Raw genomic sequence first — 25,845 nt, forward strand, 5'->3', positions numbered from 1 at the left:
CGTAAGTTCGTCCAGCGTAATTATGTGCTCGGTGTGAACGGCTACAGCGTGAATCAGAAAAATATTTTTGAAGCACAGATTATTTTCATGGCTTTTATGTGTGTAAAAGCATTAAGAAAACAAAAAGTCACATGTAAGATTTGTTTAAAAAATAAAACAATGAATTGACAATTAGAACTTGTTTCGGATTGAATTTTCTATGGACTGTTTGCTCCATTTACCAATTCAGGAAAAAATGTTAGTTTCCAAACCTACCTAGAAATGCATTTCATACTACAAAACCTCATCTCCTAAAGCTCAGCGTTGCAAAACAGGTCAAACCTGGCACATAAACTCAACGTGCAATCTTTTTATTTGGAGTCACTTGAGTTTATCTTAAAACACAGTGATGTGGATCACATTCACAACCAAGAGATGTTTAAAAATAACAAACAAGGGAGCCCTTGTCTCTACGTTGAGGTCTGATTCTGGACAAAGGCGGCATTCTTTCCCAAAGCCACAACTTGGATCTCTTCATGCTCAGTTTCCACTGCAGCTCGTCGTCTTCGAGACCTTTTAGTCTCTGCTGCCCCCCCCCCCCCCCCCCCCCCCCCCCCCCGTTCCCCCTCATTAGGAGGGAAGCATACTGTACAAATTGTGACGTAGCGAGAGTGGACTTTTCCAGAGGTGGGTGGTTCCCTTCTGATGGGTCACAGCTGAAAAGAAGTGTTCATTCATTGCTGCTCAATCCAACATTATATAGGGATATTCCATACTGCATATTTAAAATGCTGCACAAGGAGTTACCTGTAGGTTAGGACTTATATTTAAGAGTTTTCAGCTGCCTATGTGCAGCTTGAATAAGACTGAGTTCAGCTGGCTTTAGATAAAGATTTAATATTTCTCTTTTCCCTCCTTTCTCTAGTTTTGGGAAGCGATCAGCTGGCAGCCTTCGACGTGGATGTGAGTGCATCGTCCTGGAACCATCAGAGATGATTGTGGTGAGTTGTATTTCTCAGACTTTTAGCACACTCGTGTCAAAAGCATTACTTGCATGCACACCAACACACCACCTAGCAAGCACAAATTGGAAGTAGCAATTATGACCTTTTTTCTTTGTAAGAAATGCATAAAAATACATAGAAATTGAGAAAAATAACACACAGCAACAGAGAGAACTGACAAATGATAATTTTGTATACTTAACAAGCTGAAACCACACATCCGGCTTGTAGTTTTTTAAACCTACAAAATATTAAAATTGCCACCGTTTAGTTACTGCCTTTAAGGTCAGACTTTGTTTTTTTTCTAATCCATCCACCTGTCATTTCTGATGTAATGTAAGTTACTCAAACATCAATACAAAGGGGGTACACACAGGTGGGGTTTTTCTTTAGTTCACCTTAATGTATAGGATACAAAAAGAAACATTATGGTAATCATTGATTTTGTAATTCTGTCAATCTGTGAAACAGCTGGACTCCATGTCGATCACTAAAAATCTACAGCAGAGTGTCGCTGATTTAGTTTATTTATTTATTTTTTATTGGATTGTTTTAAGTGCCTTTTATTGACATTTCTCTACAGCTGTCACAGACAGCTGTATATGCAGTATATTACCTAGCATGGCTAGCATGTAGTGCTAATTTTCAAAACTGTTGCAAGGCTCCATGATTTGCCATTGCTGTAAAATATTTTTTTAAACAAACGAACAAAAAAAGCCACAACCTCAGACCCGTCTTACGTCTTTAACTGGATTGATGCCAGGTCTCTCTTGGAAATTAAATTTAAATCTCAATGAGATTTTTACCTAGATAAATAAAAGATTGATACAAAAACTGAGCATGCTGCCTGTCCTGTGGTTCAATGCGGGGCGTACATGTGTAATAAGGACATGGATATCAGTTATATGCTAGTTGGCCTTATGTTAAAGCAAAGAAAAAAATAGGTAGCATGACTATCTTCAACAGATAAGAACACCAGTGTGCTTTGCTTTCACGAAATTTGGAAATGACTGGTCCACATAATGCAGAGAAACAGAAAGTTTGTGACTTGCTTTAATAATCAAGTAAACACAGTTTTTTTTTTTTTCATTTGTTTTGAAAGTGGAACACGTGGGGAAAAGGAACTGAAACTAGAGAAATAAATCAGAGGGCACATGTAAAACATGGTTAATGCTATCAAGATATTAGTCAAATTGAGTGTTGTGTTGAGGGGTAAGGAACAGTGCAGTGCAGCTAATTTGCCTGCCTGTGGCAATTATAACATAATGTTCATCCACTAAAATGATTGGTTGCTTCATGGCACCGTTTGCCCCACCTTATAATAACACAGAAACACACCCTCAACTGCCATTTCTAGCAGCGCATATCCACCCTATTCTATCATCGCCATAAAATAAAAAAAACATAACACACATAATAACAACCGGTTTGCACTGCTGTAGTCACAGCACTGTTCATTCACTGTAATTGCCTCTTCTCTGTGAGTGTGCTGTGTAGATGGGTGGGTGGAGGGGGCTTGTGATAACTGAGCTTCTATCAGATAAACACACACCCCTTAATAATACCTCCCTCTGTTCTGCTCGCTGCAGACACTTTGTAGCCTTTTGCCTCTTATGCTGCTACAGTTGCTAGCTTGCCCTGTAATTACTGAACAGGGGCTCTTATGCTGCCGAGGAAGTGATGCACGCGGATGAACCTCTCTGCTACATGTTAAGAGTGTACAGAGATATGCAGACGTGCCGTTATAAACATAAGCAAAGCTGCTCACGTGTCTGTGCTGTACACGCGTTCACTCCGAGATTTGCAATTAGACACACAATCACACTTACGCTCTCGCTCGCACACAGCTCCGTTGCCGTTGTCATGGCAGCAGTTGGTAAGGCAGAGAGAGATTTTAGTGGTGTAATCCCAAAGGCTGAGCGCTGTGAAATGTGAAGCCGCAGTGAAAGTAGCGAGCGAGGAGAGGGAAGGGAAGGAATGGGCCAAAAATGTAAAGTCAGATATGTCATTCCATCATGGCACAAAGCCGTGTGGCACCAGAGCACCGTTTAAGTAGTCTAAAACCAAAAAAGCGTCACAAAATTGTACCGCTTGACTATAGCGATGGCTTAGTTAAAGTGGCATACTGTGCCAGTTTCCACATGGAAAATGTTTTTCTTCCTCCCAGTTCATTAAAAATGGAAACATGGATTTTTATCTTTTTTGAACTTGTAATTTCATTGTGGTTAATATGCCTAGCAGAGACTGAGTTGAGCATCTCTATTTCCAACTCTGCCAGGCTCCATCTCTGTTTATCTCTACCTGTCAATCAGTTTACTCCCCATTGCTTTTCACTCCTTAGCTCACTCCTTCCATCCAGATTCCTCGCTCAGCCCTCTGTTTCTTTCTCTCTGTCTCTCCTTTTGTTTTGTGAGCACCCTTTTGACGTAGGTGTGCATCGTACAGCCCACACACGCTTCTATTTTTACGCAATGAGCGGGGCGGTAGGAAGGGAGGTGGGGGATTCGGGAGGGGGCGTGAATGAAGACGAAGACTGTCACTCCCCTCATCTCCGTCTCCCTCCCTTTCTATCATTTCCAGGTGGACTATATGGATGAAAATGAGGAGTACTTTCAGCGACAAGCCTCGCACAGACAGTCCCGTCGGCGCTTTCGGAAGATCAACCAGAAAGGGGAGAGACAAACAATCATCGACACCGTGGATCCGTACCCTACAGGAAAGCCACCCATAGCCCGCGGGTACCACACGGTGAGTTGCATCCTGCGCTACAGTTTTGTTGTTGTTTACCCTCGCTGTGGCAGATCGCTGCGCGCTCCGGAGGCGGTATCAGCGTTGCTCTATCACTGTGTTATGCTCTGTTTGTGTGTCGAGCTCCTTCTTCCAAACCTGTTGTGTTTCTGCTTCGGATACTAGCTGAAAATTAGTGTGTTCACTCTGTTTGGGGCCCTTTGCTGACCCTTGGTTGTAGCTGGGTGTACTGTGATGTCTTATTTCCTGGAGAAGGTTGCTCTTGTCTTCATTGAGTGCACTTCAAGCTTGTTTTTTAGTCTCCCTCTACTCCTTGTAGAGTTTAATTATTTTAACCTTTCTTGGTAAAATAGAATGGAGTGGCTGCATTGTTTTGTGTGATGTTTACAGCTCTTGCTGGCTTTTGTCTGTTCCTCAGTCCTCTCTTGATAAACGCTTCTGTAGTTTGGTTTTTTTGAGCATCACAGTTTATCTGTGCTGTACCTGTCGTCTTCAGACTGTTTGTTTGTGCTGTCACACATCATATATTTTGTGCACATTGATAACTTATAAAAGGTTTGGTTTCCAGGTAAAATCCAAATTTCACATCAATAATTTTAAGTTGTCATGTTTGAATCTAAGCATCATTATAGTTTGTAAAGCATCATGAGCTGTTTTTGACCTTGTTGAAACAAGCTGAACAAAAAACATTGGAGATACTTTACTGAAGAGGGAATTAAATGAGTTTTACATTGGTAAACTAGCAGTTCAAGGCTAACTGCTACAAGCATAAAACACCTGAATCTCAGAGCAAACATTAGCGGTTGAGTCAGTGGCTATGCCTTTGTTACACTCTCACTATGGAAAAGAGTGGCTGGAGACTTTAAAACACAGATGTGATACAATGTTGTTCCCTTTGAAATATTTGCTTGAGAGATGGACACTAGGTCTGCTACTGCTCACAATTGGTGACCGTCCTCAAAGCGACTTTGGTCCATCAAGATACAGATAAGATCCCGTCAGCCTGCTCGTCAGTCTGTCAGTTTGTGATTGAAAAGGGTAAAGCTGGCAATTCCAGTCTGTTTATGATAATATGGCAATAAACTGTGTGACAAACTGGTAAAGATCACAAATCTGTTGCTTATTACATAGACTATACAAGCAATAGTACTGGCTGCCTACACAATATAGCCACAGGAGCTGCTTGATCATGGAGACCCGCTCCATGAAGCACACTGATGTTAATGCCAGAGAAGGTTTGAAGCTCTGCAGGTTAAGAGGTGTGGTCCAATACTTTTGTTAGGCAGTGTAGCTGGGATAGGTTTCTACCCTTCATCAATCAATTTTGCTTCCTGTGACCTGCATGAAGTTTCAAATGTTACCATTTAGCATTGTACTCGCCCTTTAATATTTTTCCACACAATATAAATTTTCCAGCACATTTGGTGGTGCACAGAACGGCTGTTTGTAATAAAAACATTAAGATCGTTTTCTTAGTTATTGCACTGTACAAGGAGAGAAAATGGAAGACTACATGCTAAACAGAAGGGCTTGTTTCAAACTACACATTTTCTTCCATTGCTAATTGCTTGAAGGAGAAATGTTGTTTGCAACGCTGACTTTTTGAAGAAGTCTGATCTAATTACTGTACCATATAGTATTGAATTTACCCATCTGAGGCGATTTGACAGCAGAGGACTAAGTTTGCCCATTGTGTTGCACCATGCCTTCTCCCCTTTCATGCTTTCTATCCCTGGGAATAGGAAGTGAAGCATTTTCACACTAATGATGCAAATACCCAGCATGCAGTTGCTGCACACAGTTTTTCCTGTTCTGCACAATTTCACTGCATTCCCTTCATTCCTGACACTCCCCCGGGCGTTCTGTCAGTGTACCAGTTTTGTTTTTGTTTTTTTGAACTTGTATTGCTGTGAAACAATCGAGCTCCAAATGGGAAAATGCGGCAAAGTAGTCTTCCTGCCTCCATCCAGCCCCACCCAGTATCCTAAATATAGACGCGCAGTGTTTTTGATTCAAAAGACTGCACTGAACTTTCTCATGGCCCGACGTCTCCTGTCACATACCCAACTCTCCTCACTCTAGTACCGCTCCTGTGGGAAGGATGGACCGGGTGCTATGGCAACCAGCAGTCCCAGATGGGCTGTGCTCGAGTGCACTTAGAAGTACAGTAGGGAAGGGAGCTAAGTTAACAAGAGTGCAGCATGCTGCCGCCGCTGCTGCTGCTGCTGCTGCTGCTGCTGCTGACAGAGGGGTGGAGGGGTGTGGAGTGACAGAGAAGCTGAATCTGGGCGGATGCTAAGCTGACATAGCAAGCTAATCTCCAGAATTTAGAATGCCAGACACCGCTCAGATTTTCCTCTCTCCTTCCCCGAGGCGCTTTTAAGAGGTGAGAAATGCACTGAGGAAAAACTTGGGATTGAAGACAGGATATCGCTCCAGCAGGCAAGGTTTTTTTTTTTTTTTTTTCCTTCTTCTTCATTCAGCTTAGTCACTGCTATGAAGGCAAATATGGAACCAAGTACGAAAACCTCAGAAGGTAAACTGCTTCTAGGAGAAGAATGAAAACGAATCTGTTGATTGCTGAGCTGATTCTGCTTATACTTGATAAGTTAACTGACTTATTTTTCTGTAGGTTTGTTCATAAATTGTAAAACTGAAGGTAGCCTAATGTGGCTTTAAACTACCCGTTTGTCTCACCACCAGTTCATAAACTAAGTTGTAAAACAGCCAAATCGATTAGTCCTTTACATTTGAACATTGGTTATTAGCCATTTTCACAGTATTTGACTTTGTAAACTCTTATCTTTAAAGCTTTAATGATTTGTCAAACAAGAAATTACCTTAATTGGAATGTTTTGATAACTCATGAGTCGCGTATTCTGTTCTTATGCAATGGTTCCAAACATTGTTAGTCATAGCTTTTCCAGTGTGAAGACGATGATTACAAGCTGCCCATCAGTCTACGCCTTCACAATTCACAAGAATCGCTCCTTGTCTTAGGGTATTGGTCAGATTTTAGTGAAACAAGATTAATACATATCTATATGAATGTTTGAGCCTCTCTGACTTCTCGGTGGATTTTAATTCTCATTAGTTTGTGCAGTACAACCAACCAATAACAACAAAAATTATCACTTTCTTTCTGTTTTTCACACATTACAATTATATGTGAACAGTGATGGATCGTGGGCCAGATGAGCTGCTATGTCGTTGATGTGCTGCATTTGTGGGGTTTTTTTTGTTTTTTTGGAAGTACTTGAAAATGTCATCTTGAGAGTTGAGGAATTTTTAGTATTTGATAAAATAGTTTTGGTTCATTGGCAAAAAATTATCAGAAGGAACAAATTTAGAGGTCCGTTCACATTGCCCGTTCACTCTCCTCACATCATTTATGTTTTGTAAACTTCATCATTAATCTCTATTTTCGTATTTCAGCGTGCATGATGAGATGTTCTGTGCCAATCCCAGCCACTGTCCTTGGTGCTGCATCAGATCCTGAAATAGCTAATACTTTCCCAGTAGGATAAGTATCCTTCGTTATTAGTGACAGATTGGCTCGTTCCCAGTCTTTACACTGACAAACGAAGGTGTGTTCCCGCTGAAAGCGTCAAATCATCTCGTCTATGAAAAATCAGGCATTCTGGCCCATGTTTGTACATTTTTCCCAATGTTGGACAGTGTTCGACAGAATGAAGTGGATTTCATAGTCCTGTTCAAGTCCAGAGGGAAAGGATAACTATGGCAGGAGCAGCCAGTCCTAACATTCAGTTTCTATGAAATCTGGAGAATTTTTTTTAATTATCAACCCATTAAATCTTTGCTTAAGTTTTTATTTTTTTTTTCTATGATCAAGGAAACACCACATATGCTGCAAAGTGTTAACTGATTCCTGTATTTATGTTACATGAGCCCCTGCATCCTCTTGCTTCAGCCATTTACCTGGTACATTGATTAAATCTGTGAGCGTTTAGTGCTCAGGCCTCAGAATGATGAGTAGGATCTGGCCACAGGTCACACAGCGTCTGCAGACAGAATCTGTGTGAGCTTCTCTGACCCCTCTACAACAACCTGGACATTCCACTGTAAGTTGCTCTTCAGAGTGCCGGCTTCATAGCTAAAATATAAAAGTAATGCTAACCCTGTAGTGGAACTCCCAGTGGGAGAGCTGACACTTCCATGCAGACCCCACTCTCCCCCACAGTCTGAAGTAGAGCTATCATCTGTATGAAGAGAAGATTATTTGATTTTCTGAGTTCAAAGAAAGTACAAATTCTTGATCAAGTAGATTTAGATAGTTTCAGAACACTTTAAATTAATGGCTTCATTTGGACCTGTTTGGACCCCATTTATCATTTGGATGACTTATTTGGGATTGACATTCCGTGGAAGATATGCAACTGCTCCTTTAAATGATCTCATTAACTGGTTTGTTTGCTACACTTTATGCAATTCCATACTGCGTGCCTTGGAATTAAATGGAAATACAAAGCATGCATTTAAAATAAAAAACAGAATTGTTTAATTTACTGTTGGGGAAGTGAACTTGTATGTCTTGTTTCAGAGAGCACAGATGACTAGAGCTGCTGTTTTAGTCTGAGCAAAGAATAACTGTTAGACTAAAAGGGGTTAGTTTAAAATGAATCACTTAAATAGATGAATCATCAGAATAAGTGCCATCTTTTTTCTCACCTGCATATATTTGCGACGCAGAAGCTGTTAAATGCTAGACATATTAATTGGGAAATATGTGCATTTAGGACTGGTCATATCTATAAGTTGATGTAAAGCAGCCCATATGATATTAATCTTGTGTTTTTGTGGCCAGATTTCACACATAATTGGCTTGGCTCTGGCACAGGAAGATCTTAATTTGAAATCTGCCTGCACAGCTTTATTTGGCTCTATTATTTTTACAACCTGGAAAATTGTTTCTACTAATAATTGATGGTGTAGGTGGAAAATACGCCACACTATTACAGAGCTTGTACAGTTGTACTTGTTTTAATCTTAACAAGACAACAGTTTAAAAAAATGGCAACGTGAAAGCGAAATGTTTGCTTGGTTGAACTGCCAGCATCATGCACCGTTTTGTTTGTTATCGTCCGCTGATGCCATAAAAGACGGCAGTCAGCAACAGACAATGAACGATGGAAGTCGTGATTAGTCGGGGCACTCTGTACTCTGCAGGCATGAACAGACATGATTTCACGACTCTCTAATTGCTTAATCTGGCACAGTGATTTTCGTAACAGGTATAAATATCTGTTATGAACATATTTCTTGTGTAGTCTGAGTCTGACATGAGAAGTTGTCGACGATATTTTTATGAGCACTACACCAAACACCTTTGGAGTTCTAAAACCACATTTCAAACTTGCATTGCTTCAATGCAGACGCCGTGTGTCGGCTGGCGTTAGTAATTCATCTTCCTGCAGGTAGAGAAACGGACTGACCTTTGCAGTATTTCTATGGAGAAAGATGGCAGTTTGGGCTTCCTTTCTAAGTACTGTTCTGATTTACTGTCAGACTTAGTGACCACACTTTTTTCTTCTGCAGGGTACCTTTAAAAGCTTTTGATTAAAGGTATGATGTAAGGCTACATATCAAAACGGAGTCATGCTCTCATTCCTGTAGTATGGTACGGGAAATTTAAAGTTATATGCAGTCAGTGTTCTCATCTGAAAAGCTCCTCTGAAAATTCAAGTTTCCATCATTAGACACTCTGCAGACAGTTCTGTTATTTAAATCGATGGAGGCAGATATATAAAAACACATTTCTGCTTCTAGAGATGAATCGGGGCAGTGAAAGAGGGCCGTGTTTAGGATTCAACACATGCCTCCTGCGTGCTCAGAGCAGTGAGTTGACACTTGTGTGCCTTGTTCAGAATGAAAACACACACACACATATATACACGCACACACTTGATCTTTATATATTCTCTGTAGCAAATGCTCATAATCTCCATTTCTCAGTCGCTCTCCATTTTGCACTTAATCTCACACGCTCCATCTCTTCCGCTAATATCAACAGCCATTTTTGCTGTCGACCTGACGCACACACATACCGACATGCACACACAGATTGTGTCTCTGATCTCTCACTCAGGCACTTGCTAGAGGTCTTTGTGCAGATTCTGTCACTCACTCTGAAATGAAATGTCAATGTGGCTCCTGTTAAGGCTTTGTGTTTACCACGCTGCCGATTTTATCCATTACAGATTTTTAACATATTCCCATCTGTCCTCCTCCCCCCCCCTTCCAATAAAACTCCTCAGACCCCCTGCAGACACCCCAAACTCTCTGTGTGGATGAATAATATTCCTTCCTCTGGGTTTACTCGGTGTCCAGCAGGACATCCAAGGCCCCAAACAGATGTTCTATAATTACACAAGCCGCAGGAGGCAGGCAATCAATACTCCTTTTACTCCTTTTCTCCACCAAGGAGGCCTGGTGGTTAGCAAGGCCGCCCTATAATCAGAAGGTCGCAGGTTTAATCCCAAACAGCCAATGTGTCCATCAGCAATCATGTGCTCTGTTGGAGTGTCCTTGACAGTGACATTGCTCACTCATCCACTGACCGCTTTAAGATGTACAGTGAGGCCCAGGAATATTTAAGCAGTGACGCAGTTTTCACATTTTCCGCACCACAGCCAGACATGAAGTGAGAAATTCGAGTTGCAGTTGAAGGGCAGACGGCTCTCAGCTTTAATTTAAGGTGTTGAACAAAAATATTGCATTACACACTGAAGAAGTTTGTGCGAGGATGTTATCAGTTTCTCTGAGATGTATTGATCTTCAGAAGCACTTCAGAAAATGATATATGGGCGATTCTACAGATGGCCCATATGTCATCGGTGCACTTTGTGGATGGCAGGTTTAAAAAAGAAACAGCAATAAAAGCTTTTTTGATGTGACTTAATATTTTTTTTTTCTTTCAAGGCTTCTTCATAGGTCATAATATTGTATTTTGGTGACTTTGGTGTACAGACTCGTGCCTCTACAATATTTAAGAGGCTGGACCAAGCTAGCAGTTAGCTTAGCTTAGCCTGGCATAGTTTAGCGTAAACACTGGCAACAAGAGAAACTGCTAGCACTGTTCAAATGTAATAAGTCCTCCTACCACCACTCCTAAAGCTCATCCATTATTGCATCACATCTTGTTGTTTAATCCTTACAATAACCCAAGTGTGTGGACAACAATGTGTAGCTTTATTGCACCAGGTTACCCTTATCCTCGTTTCCGGTCTTTATACTAAAGCTGTTCTAATCCAGGTAATCAGCTGGAGCTTGATATTTATTGAACAAGCATGAGTGTGTTGTCAACCTCTCCTAACTCTGTGTGAGAGAGTGAATGCCTGTATTGGTTTTCGAAAAATGTGGTCCTATTCCTGCCTGTGCTAAGCTTGCTTCACAGATAAGCTGCTGTACTGAGTGCTGCATGGTTAGCAAATGCAATTTTTAAAGAAAACCCAGTGAGTCTTATTGTCTGCTTAGAGATCCAAATTAGCCTGCAGTGGTAAGGAAAAAAACCCAGCAGTTGGAAGTGATCTGTTCAGTAGTCTACAGGCATGCTGAGGTATGTGTGTGCAAGGCAGAATAATGATGCAAGTGAATGTGTGTTCTTTATAACAGTCCTTGTCTAAGAGTACAGAGAAAAGTTATATTTTCACCTTGAAGATGAATTAGGCTGTCGAGTCCTGGAACAATGAAAGATTTTGCCATGTAGGTCGATATCATCTTTGTTTTCAGAGGAGATACACTTTGGCTGAAGTTATCTGCCTTAACATGGGAACTCTTGTCATAATAGAATTTAATCATATAGAAAAACTGTCAAGTAACAGAACAATAGAAACTTGAAAATGGTTGATTCATAGATAGCCGTGGAGCTTTTACCAACTTTTTTTCTCACTCGACTAGCAAGTGACATGTTTGATAACTTTGATCTTTTCTCCTTTTTCCACGGCGCTCTCCTTAACCCGGCTTCCAGGAATGCAATAAACCCCAGGTACCGTATCTGTTAACAGTGTTATGTCTTGTTTCCTAGTGTGGGTGTGTTTCTTCTTCTGTCTGTGTGTTCTAGATGTCTGTGTTTGTGCTTCTCCTGGTGGTTTTATCTGCGTCTCTTCCCTCATATCTGTAGGTAGTAGTAGACTTCCTTAATAAATACATCGACTTCCTGGCATGAAGGCTGATAAAGGGTGAAGTCTGCACCACACACACTCCAATTGAATTATCACAACATCAGCATGATCAAATTTTGGATTATTATTCCTGCTGTGTGGGTGTGGTTCTGGTTGGTCTTGCCATTGCTGCTGGATTGCTCGATCATGATGGCTTTGAAAAGTGTAAAACAGCTATTTCGATACCTATCTAACCTCTAAAAGAGCAGTTTATGCAGCGCAAAGTGTACAAACATAGCATTACCAATAGGTGAGGAAGGGTATATATCATATCTCAGTATTTCATCACAGAGTCCTGCAGTGTTTAAGCAGAGATGGATTATGACAAAGAGGTTGAAAAGATCAGGGCTCAAAGTGTTGAGCAGTCAGACTTGCTGATAAATGCAGAGAGAACAAAACCTGCCACTTTCGGCCGCAGAAAAGCCGAGCTCCTATTTTTAGAGCTGTCCTTTGTGACAACCTGCTCCGCTTCAGCTGTGCAGGGACACAAAAGCCCCGGTGTCGAAATAGGCGTTGTATAGGCACTACACCAAGGAGTAGAGAAACAGTTTCCTACACTTATCTCCTTCCTGACTTAATTATGTTCTTTATCAATTATTGATTCATTCATCATTTTGGCCATAAAATATACAGATCAGTCATAATATTTAAGATATATGTTGTCAGATTTTAAAAAATGTAGACAGATAATGTTATGAGTTATATAATAAACTTGGTACACTAGCAAATAATTGTTTTAACCTGAAACAAATAATAAATCCTCGTTTCCAGTTTATTCTCTGAGCAGCTGATTAATCAGCACACCGCTTCAGCCCCAAAGGTTCTGCTTATTTTAAAGTAATTAAAATCTCAACAGTCTCTTGATTATGGTCATTGCTGAAGGAAATGATCATCCCTTTTATTTTCTGTAGTGTTATATATGTATATATGTAATGTAATAAATATGCATTTTCATTTACAGCTGCAGCTTAAGTTTCCTTTGTTTCTTTGAAATGAAACACCCACGCCTCTTTTCCCAGCATGGACTACAGAGACACAATCAGTGTTTATAGTTATTAATAGCCAAATATCAAACATTATGCTTTGATGGAAATAGAGCAGATATTTTGGGAGAGTTCAGACCTGATAATACAGCTGAAACGCTGCCTCGTGCAAGCGAACAAAATCAGGTACTCGCTTACAGGCTGCACCTCATTTCTCAACCAGTGTGCTAGAACACGCTTACTGACATTTGATGTGCTTTTCATGTCAGTTTTGACATTCAAAGACCTTTTTTGAAAGTTGAGTATTTTCAAAAGGCTTGACAGATGACATTTATTTCAATGGTAATGAGCCTGCACAGCGATGATAACATGGTACTCTGGGCGTCTTTTTAATGGTGTTTATCACTTAAATTTGATCAAAATCTCTCCAAACAATTAGAAACAAATGTTAGATTTGTTTACTGTAGTGACCGGGTAAATAAGGGGTAAAATGACAACTATCTCACCAACTCATTTCTCAAAGTTCCCTAAAGCTGTCAAAAAGCTGAGAAAGCGGGAATGTGATGATTGTGGTTTAGTGTTATTTTTCTTGGCTCTGTTTGAAATGACAGACCTGCATACAGACATGAAATCAGCCTTTTATTGAAACTCCTCATATTGAAATGTCAGTGGTACTGAATTGATACTGATATGAACCATGATCCGTCAATAAAATTGAAGAATAGAACTTGCATAAGGTAATATCTTCTTATGTAAATTTGTAAAAGGCAATGAAGTGTTGAAGTCTAAAAGGTAATTCAGAAGATGCATTAAATTCCATACGAACAATTAATCCATTTGTATCTGACTCTGCACACTTTCCAGCAATTTAAAGTATGAAGCCGGTTTTAAATCCTGACATAATGACCATGTGTCTCATTAAGGTTCTATTAACTAGTCATTGTGCACTCTTCCCTCTAACTCATCAACAGATTGAAATTGTTAGGATAGTTTTCACAGTGAAGGTAGTTGTACAAATGTGATTTGTATCATCTGCTACGGTTTGCAGGTCTACTGAAGATCTCACGGTAAATTCTCAGCCCAATTAACGTCAGTGTCAGCCAGATGGTTTGTCCATCATATTGGTATAGACTGAAATATCTTAACTGCTCTTGGATGGATTGTTTTGGAAAAATGTGCAAACATTGATGGTCTCCATAGAAGGAATATTGATAGTCTTTTCTTATGACTAAATACTTCCAAAGCTAATCGGATTCCTGTCAGCTTCATCTTTGTTTGGCCAGTGCCAGTCACCACATTTTGCAGGGATGTTTGATAAGATAGTGGGAGTTTAACAGCCCTGCGCCAACACCTTGGTCTTGGTCATGTTCCTTCTACTCATTTCTAAACAGTGTTTGTGGTGTGGCAGAATTCATTGTCCCTGGAGAAACAAGTTTGATGTCATTGTCATCAGGGTGTGAGCTTGGTCTGCAAAGGCTTTATGATGTTATAGACTGTCAAGTTAATATCCACATGAATGCCAGTCCATTCATCTGATCCATCCTATCCAGGTGAACACTGATTGATTTGAATATTTTTGCTAATTGGTACATAAAGACCCTATGAATACATATGTATGCTGCATTTGGGATTTTACTGATAATGAGTTGATAGTGTCCATCAGTTGTTAATTGTATAGTTTTAGCTTTTCAGGTGCATTTGAACTTTTGTGGTTAAATATTTCCTTTTCTTTCCACTGATTAAGAATGAGTCGACACATGCAGTTGTAACTGTGACACTAAAACCACATAATTCGGCTCGCTCCCACAGCATTCAGTGCTAACGACTTCCAGTTCATTCGCTTCTACAGTCAGTCGTTAACTTGATCCGGAAACCTCTAGTCACTGATCAACCTGTCACTCATTTGGAAACTATCTCACTTTGTTGCTTATTCTCTGAAAGCATGTCTTTTGATTCACTTTTCCTATTTATGCACCTTGTAGCAGGTGCACGGGCACAACAGATGTTATGCCCCCGTGAACCTACAAGTGTAATCTTTCAGATGTGCCTGGTTGCCTGAGTTTCTGTCAAATTATTTTCAGAGCAGCGTGGAGGTGATAACAGCTTGAAAAATGAAATGATCCCTCGGGCTGTAGCAAGTATGAAAATGGAGTCTCTTTATTAGATCATCTTTTGCGTTCTAACAAAGTTATTTAGAGCCAGCGTAATGGGACTGGCATCAAGGATTAATGCGCTGTGTTCTCTCTACACGTGGGGTTACAAATTCACCGAACAAGGTTAGAGACAGATCAATAAATCAAAGTATGTTGGGTTTGATCCTCTAATGGCCACTGTGTGTCTTCCACAAAGTGCTGATGTATAAGGTGTCTGTGGCTGATTGATCCTATGGAGTTTTTTTTAGTAATCTTATGAGCATAACAGCAAGTCGTTGGGTTTTTTGTTTTATTTTTTTGCTTTTTTAGTTCAAATAAATCAATTAAGACAAAAAGACAAGTATACATTAACAGGTGTAGTACTTAAGTAAGATGTCTGTTTCAGATTTTTCTAGAGCTTCAAGGGTGTCCTAAAGACAATGCATCATGCACACAGTAATCTGTTAAAAAGAATAACTCCTGTCATATTTATTGTTCTGATTTTTTTTTTTTTCTGATAAAAAAAATATAAGTTTGTGTGCATTAAAGGAGGTTAGTGGTCTGTGGTGATAACCTTCAATTCACTGTGTGCCAGTAAATCAGGTTAATAAAGATTTTTTTTTTAACTTCTTGGGTGGGCAACTCCTCCACAACTAGGATTTACTGTGGGATCAGCTGAGTGGACAGAAATGTCTGTGAAATCCTCCATTGCTCAGTCATCTGCAATACCAGTGATGTTGTTTTATCCATGTGTCTTCAATCTGCTTTCAACTATCCCAAAAGAAAGATCATGAGGTGATGACATGAAAGTTTGAGTAACTACAGCTCAGTCATGCAGTGCTGGTTGGTTTGATTTTGTGCATGTATGTCTGGGATTTGGCAAAGAAAGGCATCTCTTGCATTATTTTTTTCTTACGTGTTGCTGTAATACTGAACAATTTGATCCTGCTTTGCTGGTGCCAAGAAAATGCTTGATTTATGAGTGCCTTATGCTGCTATCGCCATTGAAATACTTGGCTGTGCATGTGTGTCATGTCTATGCAGGGGTGTTTGATCCAGCAGTGTAATGAGTTTTTTAGTGCCCTAATGTCACATATCAGCAGGCACAACACAATCACATGGCCTTTCCCTATAAATGCATGGAACAATTGAAGCCTGACTTGGTTCACAGGCGGTTTACAAATGGCAGATGAGGCCCCTCACCCACCTCGTGCATTTAGCACACACTGCAATTGAGATCAAGTTCATTACTGGTGTTTCAAGTAGCATTTTTCATGTCATTCTGACAATCTCCCAAGATCGATGCTCACCTGCCTCTTTCCCTTTACCTTGAGCTTGTGATTAGTCACTAAAAAAATGATTAATTGGCTTGTTTGTTCCTTTAAATGAGCTTGCTATGAAAGCTTTAAACAAGGGGGGCTGGGCAGGAGGGTCTGATATTCCCCAGACGCAACCACGTTGCCGAGGTGATGTAATGATGCCCTGGTCCTCCCCCCACCGGCAATTGTTGGAGACATTAATGACTGGGCTGCACAGCCAAGCACCTGAGCTTTTTGGTTGTTTTGATACATTACATCATGGCTCCGGGGCAGGAGAGGTGATGTCATACCGGGTCTCCAGCTTCCCTCCCCCTCTCCGCCTCCCACTCACATCCCCATTGCTTTGACTGGAGCAGCTCCAAAACCAGCGTGTAGTACGCTGCTTTCTAAGCATTGTCTGAAGCGGAGCAGCCAGACTCTTTACTAAAAGGCTACAGCATCAGCTGTCTGCATACATGAAAAAATAATGTGTCAGTGGTTTTATTGGATTAGTTATTGTTTCATTTTCAAATGTTCATCAGTCTTTGTCAGAAATTAAGTTTATATTGCACGGGCTTTACAAATGGTTGTTTGCACCATTTAGATCCATCTTAAGTATGAGGCTCTAAAATCATATTATGATTCCTGCTTATGGATGTGAATAATATAGAGCTGCAGCAAAGCACTGCTTCATTTTTGATTCATTTGTGATGCTATGAAATGCCAAAGATACTGCCTGTCACAGCTTCTGCATGATACCTCCAGGTTATGTTTTGTGTTTTGGCCACAGTCCAGAACCAAAAAATACACATTATATTAAAGTGAAGTTAAAAAAAAAAAAGCGCAAAAAAAGTTCACCGTTTTAGTTAATGTGCCTAAAAATAAATTTGTTAGTAATATTTCTCGTTTCATGTTGTGTAACAAAGTGATGCATTGATGCCGAAAGGGAACTGATTCATCCTCCTCCAGCAGTTTTGCAAAATGAAAAAACAGACAGTGGTGACAAAATGACTGAGACCTGCAACAATGCAGGAAAATGATAACTGAACAGTGACCAAAAGAATAAATGATAATAAATGGTATATCTACTATTCGAGATTCTATGTGATTTTATAGTTTAATCTGCTGTTGAGTATAGATAACGTGTAAACAGACACGACTCTTCTTTTAATGTTTTGCGCTCTGCGTGTTGTTTCTAAGCTTAATTCCTGGTTGTTTTGTGGCGAGTAGCAAACTGGCCTGTAGTTTGTTGCCTTTGGTTTGCTGTCTAAATCCTCATTGTTCCCTGTGGTGCAGTTTCTGTCATTGTGTAGTCCTCCTCATATCTCAGTCTGTCAGCAGACCTTTATACATATACATATATATATATATATATATATATATATGAGAGAGAGAGAGATAGAGAGCCTTCTATTTATCCAGTATCTAGAGTCTCCACAGGCATGGCCTCCCACCTGAACACACACATATAAGAAGTACTTTTCTTCCTCTCAGAAAGCAAAATGTAATGTTGTGTGTTTGATTGGTGATGCTGCTGCTCGCTGTAGTACAGCTGAGTGAAGTGGAAGAGTCTATTGCCACTTTTCTATTTTATGCACTCTCTCCCCTCCCTGCCTCCATTTCAGCATGTCTTGCTGCCTCCGTCGCCACAGCAACTGAAGGCCCTAGAGGGTGTGTAGCGGGCTGGATGGGTAGATGAGTGGGTGGGTGCAGGGGGCTCGTGCTCACCCAGTTGCTATGGCTATTCCAGCTGAGTGACAGTGTGACATCATTGCTGCCAGTCTGTGTTCCTGCAGTGAGCCCCCTGTGAATGCTTTCGCCTCTCCGGAGAAGCAATGCTACTGTTTCCTCTTTTTCCATATTTTACTCTCACACTCAGGAGGAAGTGCTGCCGTCTCTCCACCCAGGAAATGGCTTTCCTTTTTCCGTTTCTATGCCAACAAGCTCCAGCCATGGTCTGGTGCTGAAGTGAGGGATAATGGCATTATTCCACCGTGCTCTTCTCTACCAACCAATTCTTCATCCCTCTGTTTCCCTCTACCTCTTTTTACCTTTTGGACTTATCGCCTTCCTCCCACTTCTCAGCTGTGTATCACCTTCTATCTCTCCTTGGTCATTGCTTTTCATCCATCTTCCTCATTTTTATTTAATCATCCACCCTCTTCTATCTCTCTATCAGAGCTGAGGTGTTGTAAGTCCTCCAGATGAGCACAGCCATAGTGGCTGCTCTGACAGCATCACTCTCAGGCAGGGAGGAGGTCCTTATCCCCCCCCCCCCCCTTCCTCTTCTTCCTCCACCACCACTGACACACATACACACATCCCCCTGCTCCCGTTACAAACAAACCGCTGGGTTTAACGTACAGTACCTCGGCGGAGGCTGCAGGCGTCTCGGTCTTCAAATAATCTAATGGTGCATAAAGGCGTGCGTGTGTGTTTTCGCGTGTGTCGCTTTACTTTCGCGAGAGGGAGGGAGAAGGAGATAGAGAGGGAAGGAAGGCGGAGGGAGCAAACGTGAGTGAAAGTGTTGTCAGCCATTTTTCTCATCTTTTTCCCCTGTTTCTGCTTTCTTATCGCGCGCCGCTGCTCTCCGCTTGGAGATGTGATTGTCAAGTGCGCGGAGAGAAGACGCTGGCTGTTTTTCTTCGCTTGGATAAAAGGATTTTCCCCCCTCTGTCCTCCTCCTCCTTTTCGGTGATTTTAAGATATTTCTGTTGGAAGAAGCGGGGTGGCTGGAATAAACGCAGAAGGTGGTGTCGGTTTGGAGTGTCAAATCAGGCCAAGGAACAGCGGATACTCCCAAAACTGACAAGCCGCCGCCGCCTCCTTCCAGGGAGACGGCGCAGCTGAGGGAGGGGAAAGGGCAGGTCGCTTTGGATGAAAATGAGGGTCTATGCTGTAGCATAGAGCAGGTCCGGGATGTTAGATTTTAGCCCGGTGAACATTTTTTCATTATGAAACCATTAGCAGCATCAGACAGCAATGGAGTCCCGAGCCAGCAAGATAAAACCCCGGTAAGTAGCCTATCGACTTGCAGCGTTTTTTTTCTCCATCTTTTTTTCTGTCTCTCGCCCTCATTTATGACCCCGTAGATACGATTACCGGCCGTATAATGGATGTGCATCAGATTTCTATCGAGCCTGCACAAGATGAATGAACGCAGGGCAGACCAAGGACGCATCAGAAACCCGAATCACAAGCTGATTATTGCCCCGTCGAGCCTCCGATGTGTGTCAGTGTGTTGTACTAGAAACGGCCGCCATGTGCTTGCTGTCACTGACGCGCGCAGACACGCGCACAACTGCGTGAATCTTACATTATCGATCTCCCAGGACATTAGAGTAAAATATTCTAAAAATAAAAAATCAGAGCGAGGTCAGTAATGGTTCAGTGCCACGTTGCACCCACGAAGGCCCTTGAACAGTAGCCCTTATTTTCCTGTGGACAAACACGAACACATCGTTGCAGATGTAGCCTGTGTCTGTGTTTTAATGACCGACACATCTTTCTCATCACGTTTAACGACGCAGTGAACGTGAAGAATAATCGTAAGTCGATAAAGTGAAATTAGCTTTGCCAGGTATTATTTGCATCGGAGATGCAAGCAGTGAATCCTGAATCCCGGGTGTGTTTTTTTTCCTTTTCTGGGAGATGATGTCATGTGTTCAGAGAGCTCCCCTAAATTCAGTTAGCGCACCTTTTAGGCTCCAGGAGCTGTTACAGCCGGGTCGCATTACAGAGACTGATGCACGATGAGTTATTTTGAAGCATAAAATGGTTAATTCAGCCCGAGAACACACAGAAAGGATGTTGGGTGTTTTTAATTGCACCCCCCGTCTCCCTCCCTCCCTTATTACCTCGCTAAAGTTGCTTCTAGTTTGAACCACCGGCTTCTTGCTGCTGGCGCTGTCCGTGGTGCTGGAAGCAGCCGGCAGCTCCAGCAGACACTGGAGGCCTGAGCAGATAGATCGACTGTCAGCACCGCTGGCATCACTCACACATCGCGACCGCACACATCCATTCACACACATACAGAGACAAGGCCGTAAATCACACTGATGGACGTTTCCTGGTTTGCAGAGCACAGATGCTTAACGAAAAATCACCTTAATATTCCTATAATAGACATGGACATGTCACCATAGATGGGATGGCTCATCTTCTTCCCTCTCAGTTTATGCTGCTTCCCTCAGGGACGCCTGTAGGTGACCAAGGCCCTAACAATACTCATGTGAAGTTGTTTATACAAGATCGATCCCCCCCCCCCACCAAAAAAAAATGTGGCATATTAAACATTTTCTTTTTTTTCCCCTATTGCAACTATCCATCTGCAGATCTTTAAAGCTTATGTCATTTTGAAGTTTTACCTATAGCTACACTGTCATTTTAATAGGATATAAGCCATTACAATGCATACACAGTATAGCACCTTATGGCTGCCGTGCCTTAAGCACTTTTCCATATTTTAATGATTGGCACATATGTTTAGGCCTATACTCTTCTTTTTTTATAAAATCTCTCCAAATAAACATGTTCATTGTCACTTCAGTCATTGCATATAAATTAATTTTGAGAGAATAAATTGACTAATTTCCCAGAAATCTAGCAAACACCACAGAGCATAAAAAGAGTGCTTTACACACTTATGATCTTAAATCATTTATTATAGGATTGCTGTAATCACTGTTAATGAGGAAGGGGCCAAACAGCTGTCAAGTAGCACATAATTCTAATTAAAGCGTTGTTGCTGGTAGGATAGAAGAATTTCAAGTGCCAAAACATGTTTAGAGTCTGGAGCGCATCGCACTTACTTGTCTAACCGAAAAGTTAGACAAATTATACAGACAATTAAGTAAGTTAACAAAAGGGCAAGAATGGAAAATTACAGAAAGTAGACTGCAGTAATCGTGATCATCTTCATCATCTGTATCTTACTCTTTTTCTTCCAATTTTCAGACTAATTGTTGTTAATTTAATTGTATTCTTTTCACAAGCTCTGTAAAGATCTTTAGCTTTGGTATCAAACTTGCCCTTATCTCTTCTTACTGTCTTACCCCCTTCGTTTGACTTTTGTTTTCTTATGTTCTTAGCATACAAATGAAGGCTTGTGTAAATAGTCCCTTACCCCAGCAGGAAACCCACCATGGGTAGAGTCAATAAAAGCCACTAGATCTTATTACAGCAATCACACTATCATCATCATTGCTTATCTTTCCCATGAAAACGTATGGTTTCATTTATCTTTATTGCAACAAGTTACATGCTAACTAATAGTTCATGTTGAATTCTTGCGCTTTGAAGAGGCTTTATGACTGGATCTTTTGGTGATGGAAGAACAGCATTTCTCATTCACAAAATTTGAGAGAAAAAATTGATTTCCACAGATTGAAGAGCAATATCCAAACGTTTTGTCAGATAATACGTTGTGCCTTTATTCATCTTGAATGTCAATAAAAAAAAAAAAAAAAAGCTTGGGGTCTTTTTTTTGTTTGTTTGTTTTTTTACTTTTCGTAAAGAAAAAACATTTTATTTTATTTTATTTTTTTTAGAAGTGTAATATTGCACTTCGGCAGAAAAACCTTTCACAGTGTTTGACATTTGGTAAAAAAATTATTCCAATGACAACATAGTGGATTGCCTCATTGTAGGTAATATTTTCTCCCTATCTAACTGCTGACTTGTGTGTTACTGACTGGTGGAGCTGTATCTGGGGAAGGGAAAGCACAGAGAGCATATCAAACCCATTTAATCGGACACCCTGCCCAAAGGATTTTAATCTCTTGATCCGCGAGGCTCAGGAAAGCGAGAAGCTGCCACTATGGTCAGGGAAAACTCTGGGATGTGCCTGTTGCCTCTTAGGTATCCAGGTTGTCTATTTTTCCATTTTGTAACAAGCAGAGAAAGTTTTAAATCCCATGTGAAATGTATAAAGGAGCAGCACAGCTTCAAGCTATTTCACCAGCAGAAAATCAGAAATGAATCATAAAAAAATCCCTCTGTTTTTTTTTTTTTTTTTTTTTTTTTTGGTTGTTGTTTTGGGTTTGTTTATTTGTTTTTGTCCAAAATTTAAACCCAACCACTGAAATTTGTTTTCAGTGGAAGTTAAAAGCTGCATTTTCCATTGTGGCAGACTGGTGACCCTCTAGAACGGAACTCTAGTGTAGCAGCAGTGATTCACTCCCAGCATATAAAGGCAGTAAAGAGATTGAGAGCCAGCCAGGGTTTCCACCCAGCAATCTAGGTCATTAGGTCTGCAGTGTAATTTAAGGAGCACCACATCTGCTCACATGTAGGCAGAGTTCAGTGTTGTGGCTCGAGCATTAGAGCGACGCTTAATCCTCCTGTGACAGCTGATTGTACGTATTTTCGGCTCGCGCTTCTGCAGAGTTCACTTCATTTGTTTGCCAGAGAACAGTGAATTTGGAGCACAGAAAGCCCTATATACAGTAAGGTAGGAGAATAGAAACACATTCACGCTGTGGCAGATGTTTATTGTCACCAATATACACCAATTTAGTAAACAATGTTTTACTATGGATTGTGCATATCCGTTGGGGTTAACAACCCATGTATGTACAATACCGTATCATCATGCTGCTAATTGAAAATACTTAATGAGTCAGAGTCATTATTGTTGCTCTGTCATCCATCTTGGCCCAGTCTTGTGGATGCCATTGGGCCAACTAAGTCGATGGATCACATGCTTATGGACTGCATGGACCCTGGGTTATTGACTGACAGACGGCTGACCTAAATGAGTGTAGAGAAAGGATTAAGTGTTTATTATCCTTTCCCTTTATCCTGCTTTCTGGTCCTCCCTTTATCTCTGGGTCTTTCCAGGGGGAGGGGCTTGTGGTGTTCCCCTTTTTAAAGTGTATTATTATTTATTCATTTATTTATTTATTTTTCTTTCATTCTCCTATTATTTATTTTTGGAGGAGGAGGGGGGGGCTTTTTTGCCTGGTTGTGGAAACCAGTTGGGATAATATCGACAAATCTTACATGGTCATTTTTGTTTGTACTCGCAGAAATGACAATATTCACTTAACCTCTGTGCACTCTCCCTAACTGTATGTTAAAAATATTTCCAGTTGCAGATTTTTGTTATCTTTTAATAATCTGTATTTGTAAAGAATAGGGTTTAGATTTTTCTGTGTTTCCGTTACTGTAACAAAACCCAGAATGCATCAGAGCCCTTCCTACTAGTTTCTCGTTTGTCTGTGGTGCTCAGCCCTAAGTTTTGTTTTGTTTTTTTTCCTGCAAATTGTCTTTAGACATTTTAAAGCCTTTTTTTCCCCCTCAAAAAAACCTAAACTTGTTCATATTTCAGGGACTGTTTTCAGGTGCAGAGTTGTCTGCATTTCAGTACTCTCGGAAATCAACTCAAAATAAAATGCAGCGCTGCTTTGTTAATGATAATGGAGCATGTAAGAGCAACAATGTACCTCACTGGTGTGTATTTGAGGCCAAGCTTTCCTCGCTTCCAGCTTCGCTGTAATCCCAGAGTACAAATTTCCTTTGGGATAAACGTGACGTTGATGGCAGGCCTCAAGGCTACATCATTCTAGCGAAAAATGTCTAAGCTTAAATATAAATTGCTAGAGCTCCAATATAACCTTATGTCTGAAATTTGTATTGCAACGAGTGACGTATTACACCATAAAAGTCATCAAAAGGAAATGTGATGAGGCTTTATCATTACAGATACAAACAGAGAAAAGAGATTCATCAGATAATATTTGTTCAGTAATATTGTGGAAGTCAGCTGGAGGCACTCAGGGTGAAGTCAACCAGACGAGGGAGTGAAAAAAAGCAGCCCGAGGCGGGATAGAGAGCGACTAGGCCCTCCGGTCGACCATTTTGGTTGGTGCAGCCAGCCAGATAATTAATCGTGATGGCAATCTTTGATACAGTGTAATCACATCACACCTCGGTGCCACAGGAGCAGCACTGTCTGGCTCTTGGTCTCTTGTCACTGACACATGAAGGCGCTTTGTGAATTGATATGTCTCAGGTTAAAATTTTTCACTCACAAAGGTCTCCAAATAACTTCCAAATCAGTTCAGTGCTCCAACATATTCAAGCCCTTCAGTTTTATTGTGACTCTGCCTCATGAATGTTAAGAAGTCTTTTAGTCAAAACTAGTTTCTTCTATCTATCACACAACGATCATTCTGGCAGCAAAACACTTCCATTCTCAAAAACTCTTTCATTAAGCCGTAATGCAGATGAGCACTTCAGGAGCTGTGACGATGGATGTTTTCATTGAGTACATTCAAGAGCAGATGATGGCTCAGACCTATTTACTTGCAAATGAAGATCCGAGATGCATTTCTATCCAATCTATTCCATTTGTCATCCAAGTGGGACTTCAAAGCTGATTTCCAAAATAATCTGAGGCAGAGATGTTATTTGCATCCCAAATTGGTGGATGATGTTGATACCCAGACTTCTGAATTTCAGAGATGAGTTAACCTTTCATAGCTTAGAAATGAAGAGCTGAAAGCGTTGCTGGTCACCTATACGTCAGGATCTGTTAAAGGAAAGTTGTTGGGTTTTTTTTCTTTAAAATTTCAAAGTCTCACCCTAATTCATCACCATTTATCAAAGCTGAGTAAAAACGTTTTTACTGTCAAGTGAGGAAACATTTGGGGAAAAAAATCACTGAACATAAAAAATAAAAAATCTCATTTACTATCAAAATTTAAAACTCCAAACCCAATCTCAAGATGTTTAGATTTAGCTGATTTCCTGAGTGGAGCAGACTAGTTAAATCGGCCCACTTTGACTTTTCAGTTTAAAAATCTAATATTAATGCTCTGCCACAGCAAGAAGTGGAGTTGAAGCATGCCCCAGAGCTAACAGTCTCTCTGCAGAGTATCCGATGTATATTGGTAAATAAAAATAATAATTTTGAGCTAATACCTGAATAATTTTATCTATAGAATTACAGAAACTTGCAGAAAAACTTTCAATAAATGGATCAAGATTCCAAAGTCCCAGGACATTAAATTGATAAGTTTAGGCCTTAAATCATTACCAATTATGGAAATTTGTGCTGCTGTGTTTGCTGTTGACTGTCTCCACTCTAACGCCACACATACAGAAACCATAGAGCATCTGCGGACTTCAAATAAACCTGAGTTGTAGCAGTTCAAACTGCTTCTTATTTTTAATTCATCTTCCTCCTAAAACTTGAGCAGTGGGAGGATTTTGGATGTATTTTGCATTTTGGGGTCATTTCCATGGAGAAGCAGGTTGGCTCATTTACAATGTGGCTAATTACGGCTGGGCTTTCTAGCACTTTATACCGTATGAATTACTCAGAGGGGTTTTCCCCCATTACTGCCCAGTATTCATTTAGTTTACTCAAGTTCGTAGTACCTTAATGAGGGTGTTTTCTTGATGTATGCAGGGTTTGTTTGTTTTTTGCTGGTCTCAGGAAAGGAGCTCCTTTGCTGTATTTAAAACAATGATTATCTTATCGTTTAATCCTGAGTTTCTACTCCCTTTCAGTTTTG

The 25,845-nt window shown here is 40.6% G+C and overlaps 1 protein-coding gene across 14 annotated transcripts in view; it reads left to right on the forward strand.

Annotated features, from left to right (window-relative positions):
- The window catches only part of rapgef2b (Rap guanine nucleotide exchange factor 2b), a 75,947-nt gene that overhangs the window by 25,735 nt on the left and 24,367 nt on the right, over positions 1–25,845 (forward strand). For 9 of the 14 annotated variants that reach the window (XM_040010081.1, XM_040010082.1, XM_040010086.1 and 6 more), the window contains 3 exons: positions 905–980; positions 3,564–3,731; positions 11,719–11,736. In XM_040010081.1, coding sequence (XP_039866015.1) covers positions 905–980; positions 3,564–3,731; positions 11,719–11,736 — 262 coding nt within the window. Of the gene's footprint in view, positions 1–904; positions 981–3,563; positions 3,732–11,718; positions 11,737–18,528; positions 19,339–25,845 lie in introns of those variants that run through there. The other 5 variants (XM_040010084.1, XM_040010091.1, XM_040010088.1 and 2 more) reach the window with 3 other exon arrangements.

Source organism: Simochromis diagramma, unplaced genomic scaffold (genome assembly GCF_900408965.1).
Source record: "Simochromis diagramma unplaced genomic scaffold, fSimDia1.1 OVJJ01000585.1, whole genome shotgun sequence".
NCBI lineage: Eukaryota > Metazoa > Chordata > Actinopteri > Cichliformes > Cichlidae > Simochromis > Simochromis diagramma.